The sequence below is a fragment of the Antechinus flavipes genome, chromosome 4 (assembly GCF_016432865.1).
Source record: "Antechinus flavipes isolate AdamAnt ecotype Samford, QLD, Australia chromosome 4, AdamAnt_v2, whole genome shotgun sequence".
In the NCBI taxonomy this organism is placed as follows: Eukaryota; Metazoa; Chordata; class Mammalia; order Dasyuromorphia; family Dasyuridae; genus Antechinus; species Antechinus flavipes.
In genome coordinates, this window is record NC_067401.1 from 10,988,058 (window position 1) to 11,005,714 (window position 17,657).

A 17,657-nucleotide genomic window follows, 5' to 3' on the forward strand; every position below is an offset into this window, starting at 1 on the left:
GATGCCCCCGAGTGTCCCCTGCCCTCTCCCACCCCTATTCCTTTGCCCAGATGGGGCTTGACTCACTTCCCATCCCCCACCCCCTTTAAACCCAGTTCCATCATCACTTCTTCCCAGAAGCCTCCATGGGCTAGTGAGGGACCCGACTTCCCTCCCACTGTCAGTCAGCCCTTGGGGACGTGGGGGATGTGGAGGGGGAAGCATTTATAGAGCGCCTACTGTGTGCCAGGCACTGTGCCAAGCGCTTTGCACATACTATCTCATGGAGATCCCGAGGGTGCTGCTGTTACTCTGCTTTACGGTGGAGGACGCCGGTAAGCCGGCTGAGTGAGTTGAGGAGGAAGTGTCTGGGGTCACACTGGAACTCGGGCTGGGAGGACTCGCCCTCCTCCCTCCTCTCCCCCACCCCCCCCAGTTCCCTGTCCTCCGCCTCTCAGAGTGGAGGCTCCGGGAGCAGAAACTGAGGTTTATCTAAACCTAACGTTCCCCCAGGGCCTCGCACAGTGCTCCGCAGTCAGCAAAGGCTCAACAACTCACATCTGCTACCTGAGCAAAGGGGAGGCTTCAAGGGCAGATCCGGGGTCCGCGGTGGAGGGCTTTGAATGCCCAGCGAAGGAGACGGAACCCCGGCAGCCTGGGGGGAAGTCTGGGATGGAAGCGGCCCCCCTGCCTCCGCAGGGGTCCGGGAGCGGGGTGATCTTGCTGGCCGGCCATGGGTCCTTGCAGCCCGCCCCCCGCCCCAGCCTTCTCCCCGGCGGTCTCCGGCTTCCCGGGCCCAGGAGAAACCTCCGAGGTCAGACCGCTTTCAGTCCTGAGCACAACCCCCAGAAGCCTTTAGTGCCGGAGGGTGCCCCCCCCCCATTCTCCCAGGGATAAACCTCCTTGTTCCTTCAGAAAAGGGGGGAGGGGGATCTAAGCTCCGCTAAGTCCAGCGAGGTTAAAAGTCCCTCAAATAACCAGCCCGAAGCGGGCCTTTATTCTCTGCGCCAGGTGGAGGGGGGCACGAAAAGGGCCAGTGCTGCCCTCGGGAGGCTTCCGCTCCATGCGGTGCCGGCCTCGGTCGGCGCGGGGCGCCCTGGCCGGAAAGGGAGCTGGGTCCCCAGCGGCCCGGAGCCTCCACCGGTCCTGCAACAAGCCTTCACTAAGCTCGTGGGGGCGCGGGAGCGGGACGGGTCTCCTCCCCACCCCCAGCAGTCCCTGCGGCCCAACACTAGGCAGGCCGGAAAGTGCCCGAGCAAGCCCGGAGGGCGCCACTAAGGGCGCCTCGGGGAAGGGCAGCCCCGCGGGCGGAGCGGGAGGGCGTCCCGGACTGGGGAGCACCCCCAGGGGGAGGGGCGCCGCCCTGGCTACAGGGAGCCAACCCTGGCAAACAGGCTGCGGGAGAAGGCTGGGCCTTAGGTGGCCTTGGACTTTCCTTCCGGTTCCAAACCTCGGGCGGTGTTGAGGAACCCAGGAGATTGGAAGTCAAAAGGACTTGGGTTCGGATTCTGCCTTGGAGCTTCCTGAGCGACCTTGGGCCAGCAACAAACATTTTATTAAGCGTCCACTAGGTGGCAGACATTTCGTCTTCCTGTGCCTCAGTTTCCTCTTCCTAAAATAATGGGCGGGACTTAGGTGGCCGTTCTAGCTCTAAGCCTGAGATTTTTGACCTCTAAAGCTCTTTCCGGCTCTGAATCCAGGTTCCTACAAGAGCTAGGCAGAGGCACACACGCCGACTACATTTCCCAGCGAGCTCCGTGAGGAAACGGAGGGAAGCATGCTGGGAGACTCTTTTCCCGAGGGAAGAGAAGTTGACGAGAGAAGGGCCCCCGGAGCCTGCTGGGAGGTGTAGTGTGGCACGATCTGCGCATGTCCGGCGCCGGCGCTTAGGGGCCCGTCGGGAGTGGTAGTCCGAGGAGAGCCGGCGCGCGTGCGCAGTGGACCTAGCCGGGCGGGGCAGGCAGACCGGGGCGGAGCCGGCACTGCGGTGAAAGCTGAGGCCGCGGGCGGGGGGCGGGCGGACATCTTGGGAGCGGCGGCGGCGGCAGCGGCGGCAGCGGCGGCGCAGCCGGACCTCGCACTGACCGACTGACCGAACGACCGACGGACGGACGGGTCGCGGCGGCGCCTGGTGAGCTGGGGCGCGGGAGGCTGGGACCGAGCGCCGCGGCGATCAATGGATGCCTCGGGGCGCGGCGGGGGCGGGGGTGGGGAGGCAGGCCCGGACCCCCCCCCCGAGACCCCACCTCGGGACTCCCCCCGGACCTCCTCTCCAGGACCGAGACTGACCCCTTCCCCCCAGCACGGATCCCGGATTTTCCCCTCCCCCCCGGCTCTCCGGGACCCCTCCCAGGACCTCGGCTGACCCCCTAGGGCAGGATCACCGAGGGCCCCCTAGCTTGAGCTGCCGTTGTCCCCGGGCTGGGACGTCTCCTGACCCCCAGCTGTGCCGGCCCCAGCTCGGCCCCTTTCGTGACCTCAAGGATGACCCCGCCTTCCCCCCACCAGACTTCTGGAGAGGGACGGTGCAAATCCCCCCCAAAAAGAAGCTCCCCTCCCCCGCCCTGCTTCACCCACACCCCCCGAGGCTCGGAGCCTGGCAACTGCCCGACCCCCAGGACAGCTCCCGGCTGCCAGTCTGCCTCTCACTAGCAAGGAGCGGGATTAAGGTTTTTCCTTAGTTGAAATGAGGAAATAAGCTTCCAGCTACAAACCTAGAGCCCTGCATTCCTCTCCTCCCGCAGCTGGAGACCCCAGCCCCATGGCAGAGTGCCCAGCCCCGGGCTGGCCCTTGGGGGACGGAGGCTGGCACTGCCCATTACCCAGGAGGCCCGCGGACCCTGCCCTCCCATCCCCCTTCCTTCATTGTCTCTTGTTTCCTGGCCCACTCCTAGCCCAGGAGCCAGTGACCCTTCCCTCCCGAAGGGGCTTGCCCTGCCCCACCCCCGCCCAGCCGATAGCCCTTTTCCAGGGGAGGTGTCACCTGGACACGCCCCATCCCCACTAGGAGAAACCCTCCGCGTGCCCCCTCCCAGGCCCTGGCCTGGGGCTCTTCCCTCCACCTGCCGTGTTTGCTGCTGCCCACCCCCTGCCACAGGCCCGGCTCCCACTGAGCTTTCCAGGACCAGAGGCCGAGCTGCGGTCAGCTGGGAGCCCTGTCATCCCTGAAGAACCTCCCTCCTCCCCACCTAGAAAGGAGTTAGGCCTTCTTCCTTCCCAGCCCTGGGGGCAGAGCCGCTCGCAGCCCCCCCCACCCCTCCTCTGGGGGGTCATGAGACCTGCCCTTGGGCTCTAGGTGAAGCTCCCCGCCCCTCTGGCTGCTTGGGCTCCCCCCCCTTCCCTCCCACCTTTGCCTTTCTAGCCCCCCTTTTCTCAGAGCCAGTCCGGCTGCTCGCCCCAGGACCCTCTTCAGTTTTTTCCTGCCTCCCCCTCTCCTTCCCCTTGGCCCGAGGTGCTGGGGTGTCCCTCCCTTTGCAGACAAGGACCCTGCCCTCCCCCCACCCAGTTGTCCTCTTGGAGGGATCCACCCCCGCCCCTGACTCCCACCCTTCCGGATTTCCAAGAAACATCTCTTGTCCTTTTTCTAGAGAGGAACTTCCTCCAGGCTTCCCCCTCCCCCCACCCCATTCAAAATCTGCCCGGCTCAGGCCTTTCCCAATCTGTCAGGCTCGCTCCCCCTTAAGGAAGCTCTCGGGGTTCCCTTCTCCCCGCCATGATGCTGGGCCCAGCCCTGCCCTCGACCCCGGGCCCTCATCCTCCTCTGAGCCCCTTTTTTCATGGGGAATCCCAAGCCGCGCAGAAGGCCTCTGAGGAGCGCAGGCTGGAAACACCACTGAGCTGTTGGGGGAGGGGAGAGTAACCGATGCAGGCCTAATCCCGGGGAACGAGTGGCCCTTCCTTAGACTGGCAGCGGCGCCCCCTCCCCGGAAGCCCCAGGGACCCAGAAACCGGAAGACAAATCAAAGCACTTTAGGCTGGAGAAAGGCTTTATGGATTACAGGCCCATTCAGCCTTCCCATTTTACAGGTTAAGAGACTGAGGCCTGAGGAGGGGGCTGGCCTGGGGTCTGGCAGCCGCCAGTGTGGGGCCCAGCTGAGCCCACGGGGGTCGGGCCAGGGCCTCGCTCTGCGCTGGACGCGGCTCCCTGCTAGAAGCCGGGGACTGCCGGCTCCGCTCCTGGCTCTCCTAAGCTGCTTAAGCCGCTGCCGGGTTTGGGGCGTCACCCCGAGGCCTCTCTAATCTGCCCTCCCACGGCCCAGCTGGGCTGCAGGGGGAGGCGCCTTTGGCAGCCGGCTCTCGGACAAAGGGGAAGCCTGGAAACGGGGCCCAGGAGGGGCTGGGGGGCTGCTGGCCACCCGGCCCCCTGAGTTACAGAGGCTGGGGAGGGGGAAGCGTCCGGCCCGGCCTCCAGTCTCCGACCCCGCGCTGCCCCCCTTGTCTCGGGCTGTGGGTGAGGCCTCCCGGGCACTTGGCCCTGGTGCCCGCAGCTGGTGCCCGGCCTCACCTTCCCATCGCCTCCCCCAGGTCTGTTCTCAGAGCCATGGGCAGAGGAGACTGAGTGGCCACCATGATCGGAGGACTTTTCATCTACAACCACAAGGGGGAGGTGCTCATCTCCCGGGTCTACCGAGATGACATCGGGTGAGTGCCCCCGGTGGTCTGTGCATGCGGAGGGTCGGCCAGGCCGGAGGGCGCGGGAAGCTTGGAGCCTGGGCCCGGGCCCGCTGCCCCGGCCGCTCTGGGAATGGCCAGGTCGGGGCTGCCAGGACCCCCACCGTGCGCTTCCACCGCTTGGCGAGCGCTTGGCCAGAGCCTCCGGGCCGGCCTGGAAGGGGCAGGGACACGAGGGCGCCGGCCCTGCCCAGGTGGCGAGAAGGAGCCCTGGAGCTGGGCTCCCGGGCCTGGCCTCTGACAGGCTGCACACGAGGCAGGCGCTTGGCCCGGGCCCTCAGAGGGAGCCCAGCAGACAGCTTGGCTGCTTCCTGCCCCGTCCGCTTGGGAGCTCTGAGCCGGCGCCTTCTCTGTCTCGGGCCCCCGTGAGCCGTGCCGAGGGGCCGCGGCTGCTGGGTGGGGGCTGCGGAGGAGCCTCCCGCTGCCCGCCCCGAGGGACTCGCTGCCGGGGCCTCCTCTTCTCTCTGTCGCCCCAGGCCTCGGCCGGAGCCTGCCGTGGGCCTCCTCTGTCTGTGTGTCCGTGTGTCCATGTGTCTGTCTAACCCTTTCTCTTGTTGCCGTCACTATTCTCCTCGCTGGCCTCATTTTTCTCATCCCATCTCATTGGCTGCCGTAGCAATAGGTAAGCGGCCTGCCAGCTGCGGCCCTTGGCATAGGTGGGCACGGGGCGACTTGCCCGGAACCTCCCTCTTCCCCCTCCCTCCACTGGCTCAGGAATCCGATCCTGCTTGAGCACTTCCACTCCCCCTCCCCCCAAGAGGGGGACCGGCTGGCAGGGGGGCGTTTGGAGCGGCTGCAGCCATTGGGCCTTCGGCCGGGTCCTCGGGCGGCCGGAGGCCCACTTCCCGAGGGAGGGCACTCGGGTGCAAGCCTGGCGGTCGGTCCCTTCCTCTTAGGCCTGCCCAGAGTCCCTGGCAGCTGGTCATCCCATCTCTTTTCAGCCTGACCCAGGCAAGAAGGGAGGCTGCTCCTCTCGGGGAGGGCCCGGGGGCTGGTGACGGCTGGGAGCGTCACCTCGGGGGGGCGCTCGGCCGGGCCCTGAACGGCTCGTGGCTCCCCCCTCCAGGCGGAACGCCGTGGACGCCTTCCGCGTCAACGTGATCCACGCCCGGCAGCAGGTGCGCTCCCCCGTCACCAACATTGCCCGCACCAGCTTCTTCCACGTCAAGCGCTCCAACATCTGGCTGGCAGCTGTCACCAAGCAAAATGTCAACGCCGCCATGGTCTTCGAGTTCCTCTATAAGATGTGCGACGTCATGGCCGCTTACTTTGGCAAGATCAGCGAGGAGAACATCAAGAACAACTTTGTGCTCATCTATGAGCTGCTGGATGGTGAGGGGGCCCCGGGCAGCCCAGCCAGACCCCGGAGCAGGAGGCGGGCCCTGGGCGTTGGGGTGGGGGCGTCCTTCACTGCAGGGTGGGGTCCGGATGTCGGCCTTTAAGTCCCGCCCCCAGGCCCAGCGGCACCCCAACCAATGGCCGTCTCCCCCTGCAGAGATCCTGGACTTTGGCTACCCCCAAAACTCGGAGACGGGAGCTCTGAAAACGTTCATCACTCAGCAGGGCATCAAGAGCCAGGTACGGGAGCCGGGCACGTCTTCCTGGCCAGGCTGTCGTGTGGCCTGATGGGGAGGGCCGGGCTGGGCCAGCGTCCGAGATCAGCCGAGGAAGTGCAGGCTGGGGGAGCCCCTTTGTCTGCTGTCCCTGAGTTCTTTCCTGTGACTTGGTGAGGGGCCCCCAGGATGGGCGAGCAGATGGTGTGGGGCCCCACACGTGGGGGCCCCTCTGGGGCCTGGGTCTCACCTGCTGCGCTTCTCTTTTCCTCTGTTCCGGTGCTGATTCTCCCCCGGCTCCCTTCTTCTTCCTTGTGGCCCTTCCTCAGCATCAGGTAGGTAGGTCGGTGCCTCAGTTTCCTTGCCTGGGGCTCTGCCAGGCTCCTCCCTGTGTCTGGGAGGCTGGGTGGGGAAGATTCAAGGGGGACATGGGAGGGTTGGAGCGGGAGCTTCCTGTGACTCCTCCCTGCTCCCTCCTCTCAGACAAAGGAGGAGCAGTCCCAGATCACCAGCCAGGTGACGGGGCAGATCGGTTGGCGGCGCGAGGGCATCAAATATCGTCGGAACGAGCTCTTCCTGGACGTGCTTGAGAGCGTCAACCTGCTCATGTCTCCTCAAGGTGAGAGGGCGAGCCCCGGGGCGAGGCCGGGCGGCCCCTTCTCCCGGGACAGCCTGACTCTGGCCTCCCTTCCCCAGGGCAGGTGCTGAGCGCGCACGTGTCTGGCCGGGTCGTCATGAAGAGCTATTTGAGCGGCATGCCCGAGTGCAAGTTCGGGATGAACGACAAGATTGTCATTGAGAAGCAGGGCAAGGGCACCGCCGACGAGACGGGCAAGAGGTGGGCAGAGGCGCCGCGTAGGAGGGGAGGCGTGGACCATGCCCTCGGTGCCGGGCTCCAGGGCCAAGCGTTCCCCTCCATCCCACGTTGGGGCCGTTGGACGGCCCGGCTTGGTCAGGCTCCCCACCGCTGAGCCGGCCCAGCTCCAAAGGCCGGTCTCTCTCCCCGGTCCCATCCCCTTCTTCCCTTGGGGTCCCCGCTCACGCCTTCGCTTCCGCCCACAGTGGGAAGCAGTCTATCGCCATCGACGACTGCACCTTCCACCAGTGCGTGCGACTCAGCAAGTTTGACTCTGAACGGAGCATCAGCTTCATCCCCCCTGATGGAGAGTTTGAGCTTATGAGGCAAGTGGGCCCAGGGCAGGCTGGGGAGCCCCCGGGCCTCGGGGGGCAGGCTGGGGAGTTCCCAGCTCCTTGACTGTCCTGCCCTTTCTTTCCACAGGTACCGGACCACCAAGGACATCATCCTTCCCTTCCGGGTGATCCCCCTGGTGCGGGAGGTGGGACGGACCAAACTGGAGGTCAAAGTTGTCATTAAGTCCAACTTCAAGCCTTCCTTGTTGGCCCAAAAAATTGAGGTGCGGGAAGGGGGCTGAGGGAGTTGGGGAGAAGGGAGCACTTGTGGCAACGTGGGGCTCTTGGTGACGGGCTCGTGACTCCTAGGTCCGGATCCCAACACCGCTGAATACAAGTGGGGTCCAAGTGATCTGCATGAAAGGAAAAGCCAAGTACAAGGCCAGTGAGAACGCCATCGTATGGAAGTGAGTGATGGGGTGGGGGCGGGGCTGCCTACTTCCCCGGGCCTCCAGCGCCAGAGTGCCCCACCCCCGTTACTCTCCTTTGTTGCCGGGTCTCCTCCAGTTGTGGCCCAAAAATTCCCCAGAGACTGGAGCTGGCCTTCAAGCCTCCTTGTCTCCCCTGCTACTTTGCTGGCCTTAGCTCCTGCCCCCAACCCTGGAGGTCCCTCCGGAGCGTGGCGACAAAGCAGCCACCTCTGCCCGTACCCCCTTAGGATCAAGCGCATGGCGGGGATGAAGGAATCACAGATCAGCGCAGAGATTGAGCTGCTACCGACCAACGACAAGAAGAAGTGGGCCCGGCCTCCCATCTCCATGAACTTTGAGGTGAGATCCTTAGGAAGTCTCTGGGGCTGCATGATCTCAAGATGTGACCTCAGGGAGCCCAGGCTCCCCTAAAGCCGGTTGTAGGAAGAGTCGGGACCAGACGGGACCCAGGAGGCTGGGTCCTTGGTGCCGGAGCCACACAGGGTAGCCTGGGACAGCATGTAGACTACAAGAATATGCAGAGGGAGGAGAAATGGGAGAGCAAAACCCAAACTCGAAGCCTAATTTCCATTGTCACCCGGACTCGAGCTTTGTTATGTCACTTGGCCTTAGGATTTTTGAAGCCAGTGGTCCCCCTCCCCCCCCCCCCGGGGCACCGGGCAGCCCGCTGGCTCCCCACGCCAGCCATTTCTAACTCCGTTGCCAACTGCCGTGCAAGTTGGGATTTTCCCGACCTCTCTGCTCATGAACTTTAGAAGAGTTTAGTCACCCTTGAACTCTGCAGCTAGGCTCTGGAGAAAAGTGGGTGAAAATCCTTTTTGTCTGGGTGCCCGAAACCTTTGCTAAGCTCCTCTTGCACGCGTCCTCTGAGCCTGGCGAGGTCACGAGGCCCACGTGGGTAGGGAGGAGGGACGGAGCTGGGTCATTTTTTAGGACTGCCAAGATCCCAAACTCCAGATCTGCCTCCCTCTTCTCACTATGTGCTGGGCACTCGGTGTTGCACAGAAATGTCCATAGTCTATGATCTCAAGGGACTTATAATCGCCGGAGGAGGGGGGAGACCACAGGGTGCACGTGATGGAACCCAAGGGTGGGAAGCCTAAGAGTTGGAATTATCAAGGAAGGCTTCCTGGAGGTGGCTCTGGGACCAGTTCTTGAAGGAAGAGCACTGCAGAGCCCAGGCAGATTGGGGCGCCTAGGAAGGGAAGGAGGACCACCCGCCTTCCTCTGGGGAGTGCTGGAGTGGAGACGCGGGTCCCTCACCCTCTTCGTGCTCTGCAGGTACCGTTTGCACCCTCCGGCCTGAAGGTGCGATACTTAAAGGTGTTTGAACCCAAGCTGAACTACAGCGACCACGATGTCATCAAATGGGTGCGCTACATCGGCCGCAGTGGTATCTATGAAACCCGCTGCTAGCTGCCCGGCCGGGGTCTCACAAATCTTCACCAACCCGGGTGCCCCCTGGGGAGGAGCCAGGCTGGGCTGTCCGCCCCAACTCCTTCCTGTTGGTGTCTCCTCTTTCCTGCATCGCTGCACACCCCCTGCACAAGCCCCTAGACTAGGTCTGGACCGACCCTACCACGGGGGATGAGCAGAGCGGCCCCTGGGGCCCCCGGGCCCTCAGCGCCCCTGACCTCCCTCAGCCCTCATTTTGTCCGTCCCAGCCCAGCTCTGGGCTCTGTTTGAGTTTTGTGACCAAAGCCAGGCCAGGGTCTCTTGGGTGGCCATGCCTCTGACCCTCTCCCAGGGGTGGGGGGGAGGGGCATGGGCTGCCAGAGCCCCTTAGCCTCTGCACCTCCCTGAAAGGCCAGTAACTGCCTCCCGCCCCTTCCTGCCCTCAGCCCCCTGCTTTGGGATAGTGTGAGCTCCATTTTGTACACGTGTGACTTGTCCAGTTATCAACCCAATAAATTCTGTAGAGCGGACGCCCGAGCCCATTGTCTGTCTGGGAGTCTTGGGGGGGGGGGGCTGCTTGGGAGGTTCTAGAGTGGCTGTCCCCTGCCTTGAAGGGAGGGGGGCTGCTTGGGAGGTTCTAGGGTGGCTGTCCCCTGCCTTGGAGGGGGCTGCTTGGGACGTTCCAGAGCAGCAGCCCTCCGCCTTGCGTAGGCCGGCCCTTCTCACTGTCCTGGAGGGAAGACGCCCTAACTGGTGACAGACGGCTGGCCCTGACCCAAAGGGCAAAGACCACGTGGGGCCTCATCAGCCGGTCTGGGCTCTTTGGGGGAGGGGGAAGGAGAAAGAGCAGCTGGCCACGTGACTTCGTTCTTGGGGCTTTTCGGACCCTTACCCACCCTGGCTAGGGAGAGTTTCTGTGACGGGGAGTCACAAGTCTAGGGGGAGGAATGGGATCCAGTGGGGGAAGGGAGAAGTGTCCCATTTCTGCCTCGGCCCGGCTGGGCTGCTCCCTCTCCCGCTCGAGCTGTTCGGGGGTGGTGGGGGAGTCGCTTCATATTTTTAGCTACAGCTCCAGTTCTCGCGTGACCTCTCCGGCCTCATTCCCCCTCCAGGCCCCTGTCCGCCGCCTCGACAGCCCGTTCGCTTCGGGAGCCGGCTCTCCGCCGGTCCGATGCATTCCTCTCCAACTCAACCCCTCCACGGAAGGACCGGCTTAGAGCATCCCCTGCCTCTTTAAGGGGCCGGCTGGGCCGGGGTCCCTCCCTCCCTTCCTGACCTTGGGCTACCTGCCGGCTCAGGGCCCGCTCTAGGACCACAAGTCCCAGGAGGCATCTGCGCGATTCACGTGGCTAAACCTGCCGGGGCTAGAAGGGCGTACTTGCACGGAGGATGCTGGGAAGTGGGAAGGGCTACTTTTAGCCGATTTCATCCCGGCCCTTAACCCCAGTCGGGTAATCTTTCTTCTACGCTCCCTTACGCCACCGCCAGCGCCTGCGCGTTAGGATGTGGAGAGGGTGAGGGATGAGGGGATGACCATGACCATGGCGCCTGTGCGGGGAGAAGGGCGGGGCAGAGATCAGCTGATTTCAATAAAGTGAAGGCGGGGCCGTAGCCTGCTCACAGGGATCTTACTCCGGCGCCTTCGAGTGACGTTCGGGGAGGAACGTCGAAGAGTCGGCGGGGGGGCGTAGTATAGTGGTAGAGGACTGCGTGTCTGCGATCGTATAGCGCCTGCGCACGAATATCTGCGAGTAGCTTAGAAAAGTCGGAAGGGGCGGAACGCAAACATGTCGGTGGCCTCATGGCGCCTGCGCACAGTCTAGCGCTAGGCTGGGAAGAGTCGAAGAGGCGGGTCTTGTGGGTCGGTGTCCGTTCGGGACCTGCACGGCGCTTGCGCGCGAGCGACGCTAAAGGGGCGGGGCGGGGTGTGTCGGTGGTTGCGCGTCGGCGTCCTCAAGGCGCCTGCGCAGAGCGGGCCCCGGCTGGAACATGGCGACGTGCGCCGACATCCTGAGGAGCGAGTTCCCTGAGATCGACGGACAGGTGTTTGACTATGTGACAGGTGAGCGGGAGCCGGCGGTGAGGGTGCGAGGGGCCGGAGGGGGCGCCCGGCCCGGTCCGCCTGACCCCCGGGCTCTCCGTCCGCAGGCGTCCTGCACAGCGGCAGCGCCGACTTCGAGTCCGTGGACGACCTGGTGGAGGCCGTGGGGGAGCTGCTGCAGGAGGTGTCCGGGGACAGCAAGGATGGCGCGGGCATCCGGGCCGTGTGCCAGCGCATGTTCAACACGCTGCGCCTGTGCGTACCCGCCGCCGCCGTGGGGAAACTGAGGCAGGGGGAGGGGTCAGGGCGAGGAAGAGGAGTCGGGCTAGGTGAGCGGCGCGGGAGGGTTGGAGACATCGAGCCTTGTTACCCAGGGATGGAAGGAGGGGTGGTGGGACTGGAGACATCCCCCAGTTCTGGGAAGGAGGAGGAAGGGAGGGCCCAGAGACAGCTTCCCCTCATGCCGGAGCTCGGGGGTGGGAGGAGGTGGAAAAGGGCCTGCGGTGCCGGTGGGGGCCAAAACCACCTCCCCAAGCAGGAGAGGACCCCAGAGGGAGGGACGGCCCAGCCTGTGGCAGCTCCTCCTGCTGTTGGAGAAGCCGAGGGGGTTGCCCAGAGTTGGGAGGTTTTCTCAGATGAAGCAGCCAGAGCCCACGGAGGAGGCTGGCCAGGAGGGCCTTTACTCCTCGGGATTTAGGCCTGGGAGGGACCCCGGGACTCTAGGCTGGTGGCAGCTTCTCTCTGTCTGAAGAAGGGGAAAAACTGAGCCCCCGGGAGGAGGAATACGGGTCCTAGGTCACCTAAACCCCCTCGTTGTGCAGATGGGGACATTGAGGCTCCCGGCACACAGGGCTTAACATATTTGTTGGGTTTGAGGAAGGGAGCTTGTTCACAATCTGGCCCAGCTCAGCCTCAACTCCCAGAGAAATGCAAACCCCTGTGTAGCTTTGGAGCTGAAAGGGAGCTGTCGTTCTTCTCGCCCCACCCCCCCATTCACCGGGAGAGCAGCCGCACAGGGGGGAAGCCGCGGTTGGGGTCCCAGGATCCAGTGCTGGGAGGGAGTGCGGGTGGGGAAAGTGGGGCTCAGCGGGCCGGGCGACTAGCTCAGAGTGAGTGACGGAAGGGGGGGGCCTGGGGGTCTAGGACACTGGAGGCGTCCTCCTTTCCTTCTAGCGCCTTCTCTAGAAATCTTCTCTCTCCTCGAGGTCGCACCTTGCCCAGGTCACTCTCCCACTTCACCTTAACGTCCCCCACGGCTTCTTGGTGAGCGTTTGTCGCAGGCCGGAGGCTTTACCAGAGCCAGTCGGGCCCTGGGCGCGGGGGCCGCTCGCACGCGTACCTGCGCTCCTGGAGGTTTACAGAGGGCTTTCCTGAAACAACCACTCCACCGCCGCCGAGCATCGGGGCAAAGTCCGCCAGCCTCGGCCAGCTGGCGCCTCTTCCCAGCCAACCTCTTTCCTCCTCCACAGGGCAGAGCCGCAGAGCCAAGGAAACAGCCAGGTGCTGTTGGACGCCCCCATCCAGTTGTCTAAGATGACCGAAAGTTACGGTGAGCGCAGGGAGTGCCCGGCTCTTCCCCGGCCTCCCACCCTCCCTCCGTCCCGTGCATTTGCCCATGTTTGGGGGCCCGGCTCTGTGCCCTCTCTCGGTCTGTGCTGGAGCCGCGCCTGCCCCAGTGATGCTCAGAAATCCCCGGGCCCTTTTGCCTCTGGTTCTGCCCCCATAGTCCTCCTGCCCTTATGTCCTTTCTTTCCTTTAAGGTGGTTGACTTTGCTTGGGGGGAGTGGGGTGAGGACAGATTAGGGTCAGGGAACATGGGAGTTAGAGACTGTTTTAAGCATGAGGCAAAGATGACCGTCTGCCTTTTTTCTAGATTATGGTGATAAGCTTCCAGCACTGATGAAGAGGGACCAGTCTTCGGTGAGGAGGGCAGGGAGTCGTAGAGGGTGGCTTTGGTTTCTTCCCGGGGGAGGGGGAACCTCTGATCCCAGAATACTGCTTAGGAGCCTCTCAGGCCCGCACTGGGCTCCTCATTCTGGTGGGAAACATCGGGCACCTCGCCCCAACGGGCACTGGAGGCATGGCCGTGTTTGTCTCTTGGCCACAGACGGTGAACGCTAAGAAGCTGGAGAAGGCTGAGGCTCGGCTCAAGGCGAAGCAGGAGAAGCGAACTGAGAAGGACACCCTCAAGACAGCCGGCCCTCTGTGAGCCCGGGAGTGGGGGCGGGCAGGCTGTGGAGGGCAAGGCGCGAGGGGGGACTGTAAGTGACTCCCTGTTCCGCCTTCCCAGGGTCCTGGAGGAGGCTTCGGCGAGCCAAGCAGGGAGCAAGAAGGAGAGCCGGCTGGAGTCCTCTGGCAAGAACAAGTCATACGACGTGCGGATCGAGAACTTTGATGTCTCATTTGGCGAGCGGTGAGGGCTTGTTTCGGATGTCTGGAACCGGGGGCAGACGCAGGGCCCTTTCTGGAGACTCGGCCTGTTCTCCCCTTCCTCTCGATTCTTGAGGCTCCTCGTCTTCCCTCCTCCACCAGGGTCCTCTTGACGGGCGCAGACGTAAACCTTGCATGGGGCCGACGCTACGGACTAGTGGGACGGAATGGGCTGGGCAAGACGACGTTGCTGAAGATGCTGGCGACGCGGAGTCTTCGAGTCCCGGCCCACATTTCCCTTCTCCATGTGGAGCAGGAGGTGGCAGGGGATGACACGCCGGCCTTGCAGAGTGTGCTGGAGAGCGACACCTTCCGGGAAGGGCTGCTGCAGCGGGAGCGGGAGCTCAGCGCCCAGATCGCAGCAGGCCGGTGAGAACCTCCAGCCACAGGGCTGACCCTCAGGGGACTCCCCCCCCCCCCCCCCCAGATTCTCTACGCCACCGAAGGCAACTGAGGGCCAGCAGGTAGCCCTGTGGGGTCTGGGGTAGGGGCTCCCGTAGGCCGTCTCCTCCCAACTAATTGCCTTTCCCCCAGAGCGGAGGGCCCGGAGGCTGCCCAGCTTGCCGAGATCTACGCCAAGCTTGAAGAGATCGAGGCTGACAAAGCCCCTGCCAGGTACTCGGACTCCCCTTGGCGCCTTTCTGCCTTCTCCATTCCTCTGTACTCCCTCTTCCACTTGCCCTCTGTCTCTCTTTCCAGGGCATCCGTGATTCTTGCTGGCCTTGGTTTTAATGCAAAGATGCAGCAGCAGCCCACGCGGTGAGTGCCCCCCACCCCGCCAGCCCTGGGGCCCCTCTTCCCGCCGGCTCTGCCTGTTGAGCATGGCCCACACCACCCTTGAGTCTGGGTGTCTCTCTCTCTCTCTGCAGGGAGTTCTCTGGTGGCTGGAGGATGCGGCTGGCTCTGGCGAGGGCCCTCTTTGCCCGGTGAGTCTGTGGGGCCGAGGAGGGTGCACTCGGTGACTTTGTGAGAGCATGGTAAGGAAACGGGGCAGCCGAAGAGACTGGGTGATGGTGTCCCTCCTTTTCTCTTTAGGCCAGATCTGCTCCTCTTGGATGGTGAGTCCTTGGGAAGCCTGGGCATGAAAGGGGGACGGGTCCTGAGCCCGATGACTCACAGTGGGTGAGTCTGGGAAGGACCACGGGTTCTCCAGCTTGTTTCTTCTTCCTCTTCAGAGCCCACCAACATGTTGGACGTGCGCGCTATCTTGTGGCTGGAGAATTATCTGCAGGTGGGTAGGGCTGGGGGGGTCAGGTGAATGAGGAGAAGGTGGGATTGTCATCTGGTCTCGAACTTCTGGGGTCTCCCCCCCCACGTTGTGCCTTTCCGTGTGACCCCTCAGACTTGGCCCTCAACGATCTTGGTTGTTTCCCATGACCGAAACTTCTTGAATGCGGTGGCCACAGACATCATCCACCTACACAGCCAGCGGCTGGACGGTTACCGCGGCGACTTCGAGACCTTCGTCAAGAGCAAGCAGGAGCGGCTGAAGAGCCAGCAGCGCGAGTACGAGGCCCAGCAGCAGTACCGCCAGCACATCCAGGTGGGGGTCCCCGGGTCCAGGAGCCCATGGGGGGGGGGGGTGGAGGGAGGGAAGGCAGGAGCCTCACCCTGGTCGCTCTGTCCCTCAGGTTTTCATCGACCGCTTTCGCTACAATGCCAACAGAGCCTCCCAGGTGCAGAGTAAACTCAAATTGCTGGAGAAGCTGTGAGTATCAAGAGCCGCGTGGCCCCCATTGTCTGACCCCTCCCTGAGCCCCAGAGCTGTCCTCTTCCTCCTCCTGCGTCCCACCCAAAGTCACCCACGAGGTCTCCCTCTGTCTCCCTCAGGCCAGAGCTGAAGCCTGTGGACAAGGAGGTGGAGGTGGTGATGAAGTAAGTGGCTCATTCAGGGGGTCTGGGCTCAAGGAGAAGGGGGGCCGGGCAGAGGCCTCATCGTCTCGCCTCGGGCAGGTTTCCGGACGGGTTTGAAAAGTTCTCGCCCCCCGTTCTGCAACTTGACGAAGTGGACTTCTACTACGACCCTCAGCACCCCATCTTCAGCCGGCTCTCCGTCTCGGCAGACCTCGAGTCTCGCATCTGTGTGGTAAGAAGGCCGGGGCCGCCTCTGGGCCTCGGGGTGGCCGACGGGCCTCCCCCTCAGCCCCACTGAGGGTCGTGTCTTACAGGTGGGGGAGAACGGAGCAGGGAAGTCAACCATGCTGAAGCTGTTGATGGGAGACCTGGCGCCCGTGCGGGGGATCAGGCACGCCCACAGGTAGCTAGCCCCTCCCCCCACGCCCACCCCAGAGGTCTGGCAGCACGGCCCGTGTCCTCACCCTCCCCTCGCTGCTCCCCTGCAGAAACCTGAAGATCGGCTATTTCAGCCAGCACCACGTGGAGCAGCTGGACCTGAACGTCAGCGCTGTGGAGCTGCTGGCTCGCAAGTTCCCTGGTGTGTGGGGGGAGGGGGAGGGGGAGGGGAAGGGTGGGTACAGGTGTGCTTGCTGCCCGAGCCCGGCCCGGGACCCACATGATGAGGGACGTGTTGTAGGGCGACCCGAGGAGGAGTATCGCCACCAGTTGGGACGCTACGGCATCTCCGGGGAGCTGGCCGTCCGCCCTGTCGCCAGCCTGTCTGGAGGGCAGAAGAGCCGAGTGGCCTTCGCCCAGATGACCATGCCCTGGTGAGACCGCGCTGCGCGCTCCCCTGTCTGCTTCCCCGGCCTTCCCCTCCTGCCCCTGGGAGCCCGGGCTGGGGGACCCCGCCCCTCCCTGGGTGGCACAAACCTCTCGGGTTCTCTCTCGTAGCCCCAACTTCTACATTCTGGACGAGCCGACGAATCACCTGGACATGGAGACGATCGAGGCCTTAGGCCGGGCCCTCAACAGCTTCAGGGTGAGGCCCAGGACCCCCTCCCCCTTGGATGCCTTTGGCTGGCACAGAGTTGCTGCTGACCCACCCACCCCCTCCCCCTTTTCTCTCTGCAGGGCGGAGTGATCCTCGTGTCCCACGACGAGCGGTTCATCCGGCTGGTCTGCCAGGAGCTGTGGGTGTGTGAAGGCGGAGGTGTCACTCGGGTCGAGGGGGGCTTTGACCAGTATCGGGACCTTCTCCAGGAGCAGTTCCGGCGGGAGGGTTTCCTCTAGGACCTTCCTGCTGGAAGCTGGGGCACAGACTGGCCCCCACGGGCCCCCCCAGACAGCAGACTTGCTTTTTAGGCCTGGGCCATGGACTTACCCCAAACACGGGGACAGCCTTATTCCAACTTCTCTTCTTCACCCCTCGCCCCAAACCAAAGCTCCCCTTAAACATCCTAGGGAGCTCCGGGGAAGGGGCTGTGAGGATTGTTCTCCGTGGGGTGGAGAAGGCTCCTGAGGCTATAGCCTCCCTCCCTATTTCTGCCTAGGTCCGGTGTGGCCATCATGTAAATTAAACCTGCCCCCCATCTGTCCCCCCCGCCTTGTCTCTGCCCCTTGAGGTGGACTCATGTCTCTTGCCTTGGAAGCAGCTGGGGCCCTGTATAAGGTCTGCTCTCCGGCTCTGGATTTTCCTAGTGCCTTTGGCACAGATTAAGGCAACAGCAGCTGACGGATCCCAGCCTATGCGGGGCTTTCGGGAGGCGGTGGCCCAGGACTCCTGGCCTGGCAACCACCCAGTCTTGGTCGGTAGAAGGCAGGGCAAGTGGTCCTCTCTTCCTGGCCACAGGCTGCTGCTCTGCCCCATCCTCCATCCATTCTCCCACTCCCTCCGCGGACTGAAGACCTGAGCCAGTGCCTCGGGCGCAGCCTCTGGGCCCTCCAGGAGAGCTGGGTCCTCGGCCCACGAGCTCCCTGCCAATTCTACCTCCACATTTTCCTTCACGTGAGGGGAGGGGGACTCCTGAGGGCGCCTCGCTTCAGCTTGAGTCGAGAATTAATAAACGCTGGCCTTTTAGAGGCTTAGAAACCAGAAGAGGCCCCTGGGGACGGCCCCGCCGGAGGGAG

The 17,657-nt window shown here is 63.8% G+C and overlaps 2 protein-coding genes across 2 annotated transcripts; both read left to right on the forward strand.

Annotated features, from left to right (window-relative positions):
- The first annotated feature begins 1,991 nt into the window (after positions 1-1,991).
- AP2M1 (adaptor related protein complex 2 subunit mu 1) lies at positions 1,992-9,750 on the forward strand. The gene is made up of 12 exons (XM_051999815.1): positions 1,992-2,110; positions 4,504-4,620; positions 5,717-5,982; positions 6,146-6,228; positions 6,533-6,538; positions 6,687-6,822; positions 6,900-7,041; positions 7,266-7,385; positions 7,483-7,618; positions 7,704-7,801; positions 8,053-8,164; positions 9,107-9,750. The coding sequence occupies exons 2-12, from the start codon at positions 4,547-4,549 to the stop codon at positions 9,239-9,241; spliced, it is 1,308 nt and encodes a 435-aa protein (XP_051855775.1). The 5' UTR covers positions 1,992-2,110; positions 4,504-4,546; the 3' UTR covers positions 9,242-9,750.
- A 1,423-nt stretch (positions 9,751-11,173) lies between these two features.
- Positions 11,174-17,125, forward strand: ABCF3 (ATP binding cassette subfamily F member 3). The gene is made up of 21 exons (XM_051999814.1): positions 11,174-11,282; positions 11,369-11,516; positions 12,731-12,810; positions 13,135-13,181; positions 13,369-13,466; positions 13,552-13,674; positions 13,794-14,060; positions 14,226-14,306; positions 14,391-14,450; positions 14,561-14,617; positions 14,727-14,749; positions 14,867-14,922; positions 15,034-15,234; positions 15,323-15,399; positions 15,522-15,566; positions 15,645-15,777; positions 15,860-15,948; positions 16,034-16,125; positions 16,225-16,357; positions 16,482-16,569; positions 16,662-17,125. The coding sequence occupies exons 1-21, from the start codon at positions 11,210-11,212 to the stop codon at positions 16,818-16,820; spliced, it is 2,130 nt and encodes a 709-aa protein (XP_051855774.1). The 5' UTR covers positions 11,174-11,209; the 3' UTR covers positions 16,821-17,125.
- The last annotated feature ends 532 nt before the right edge of the window (positions 17,126-17,657 follow it).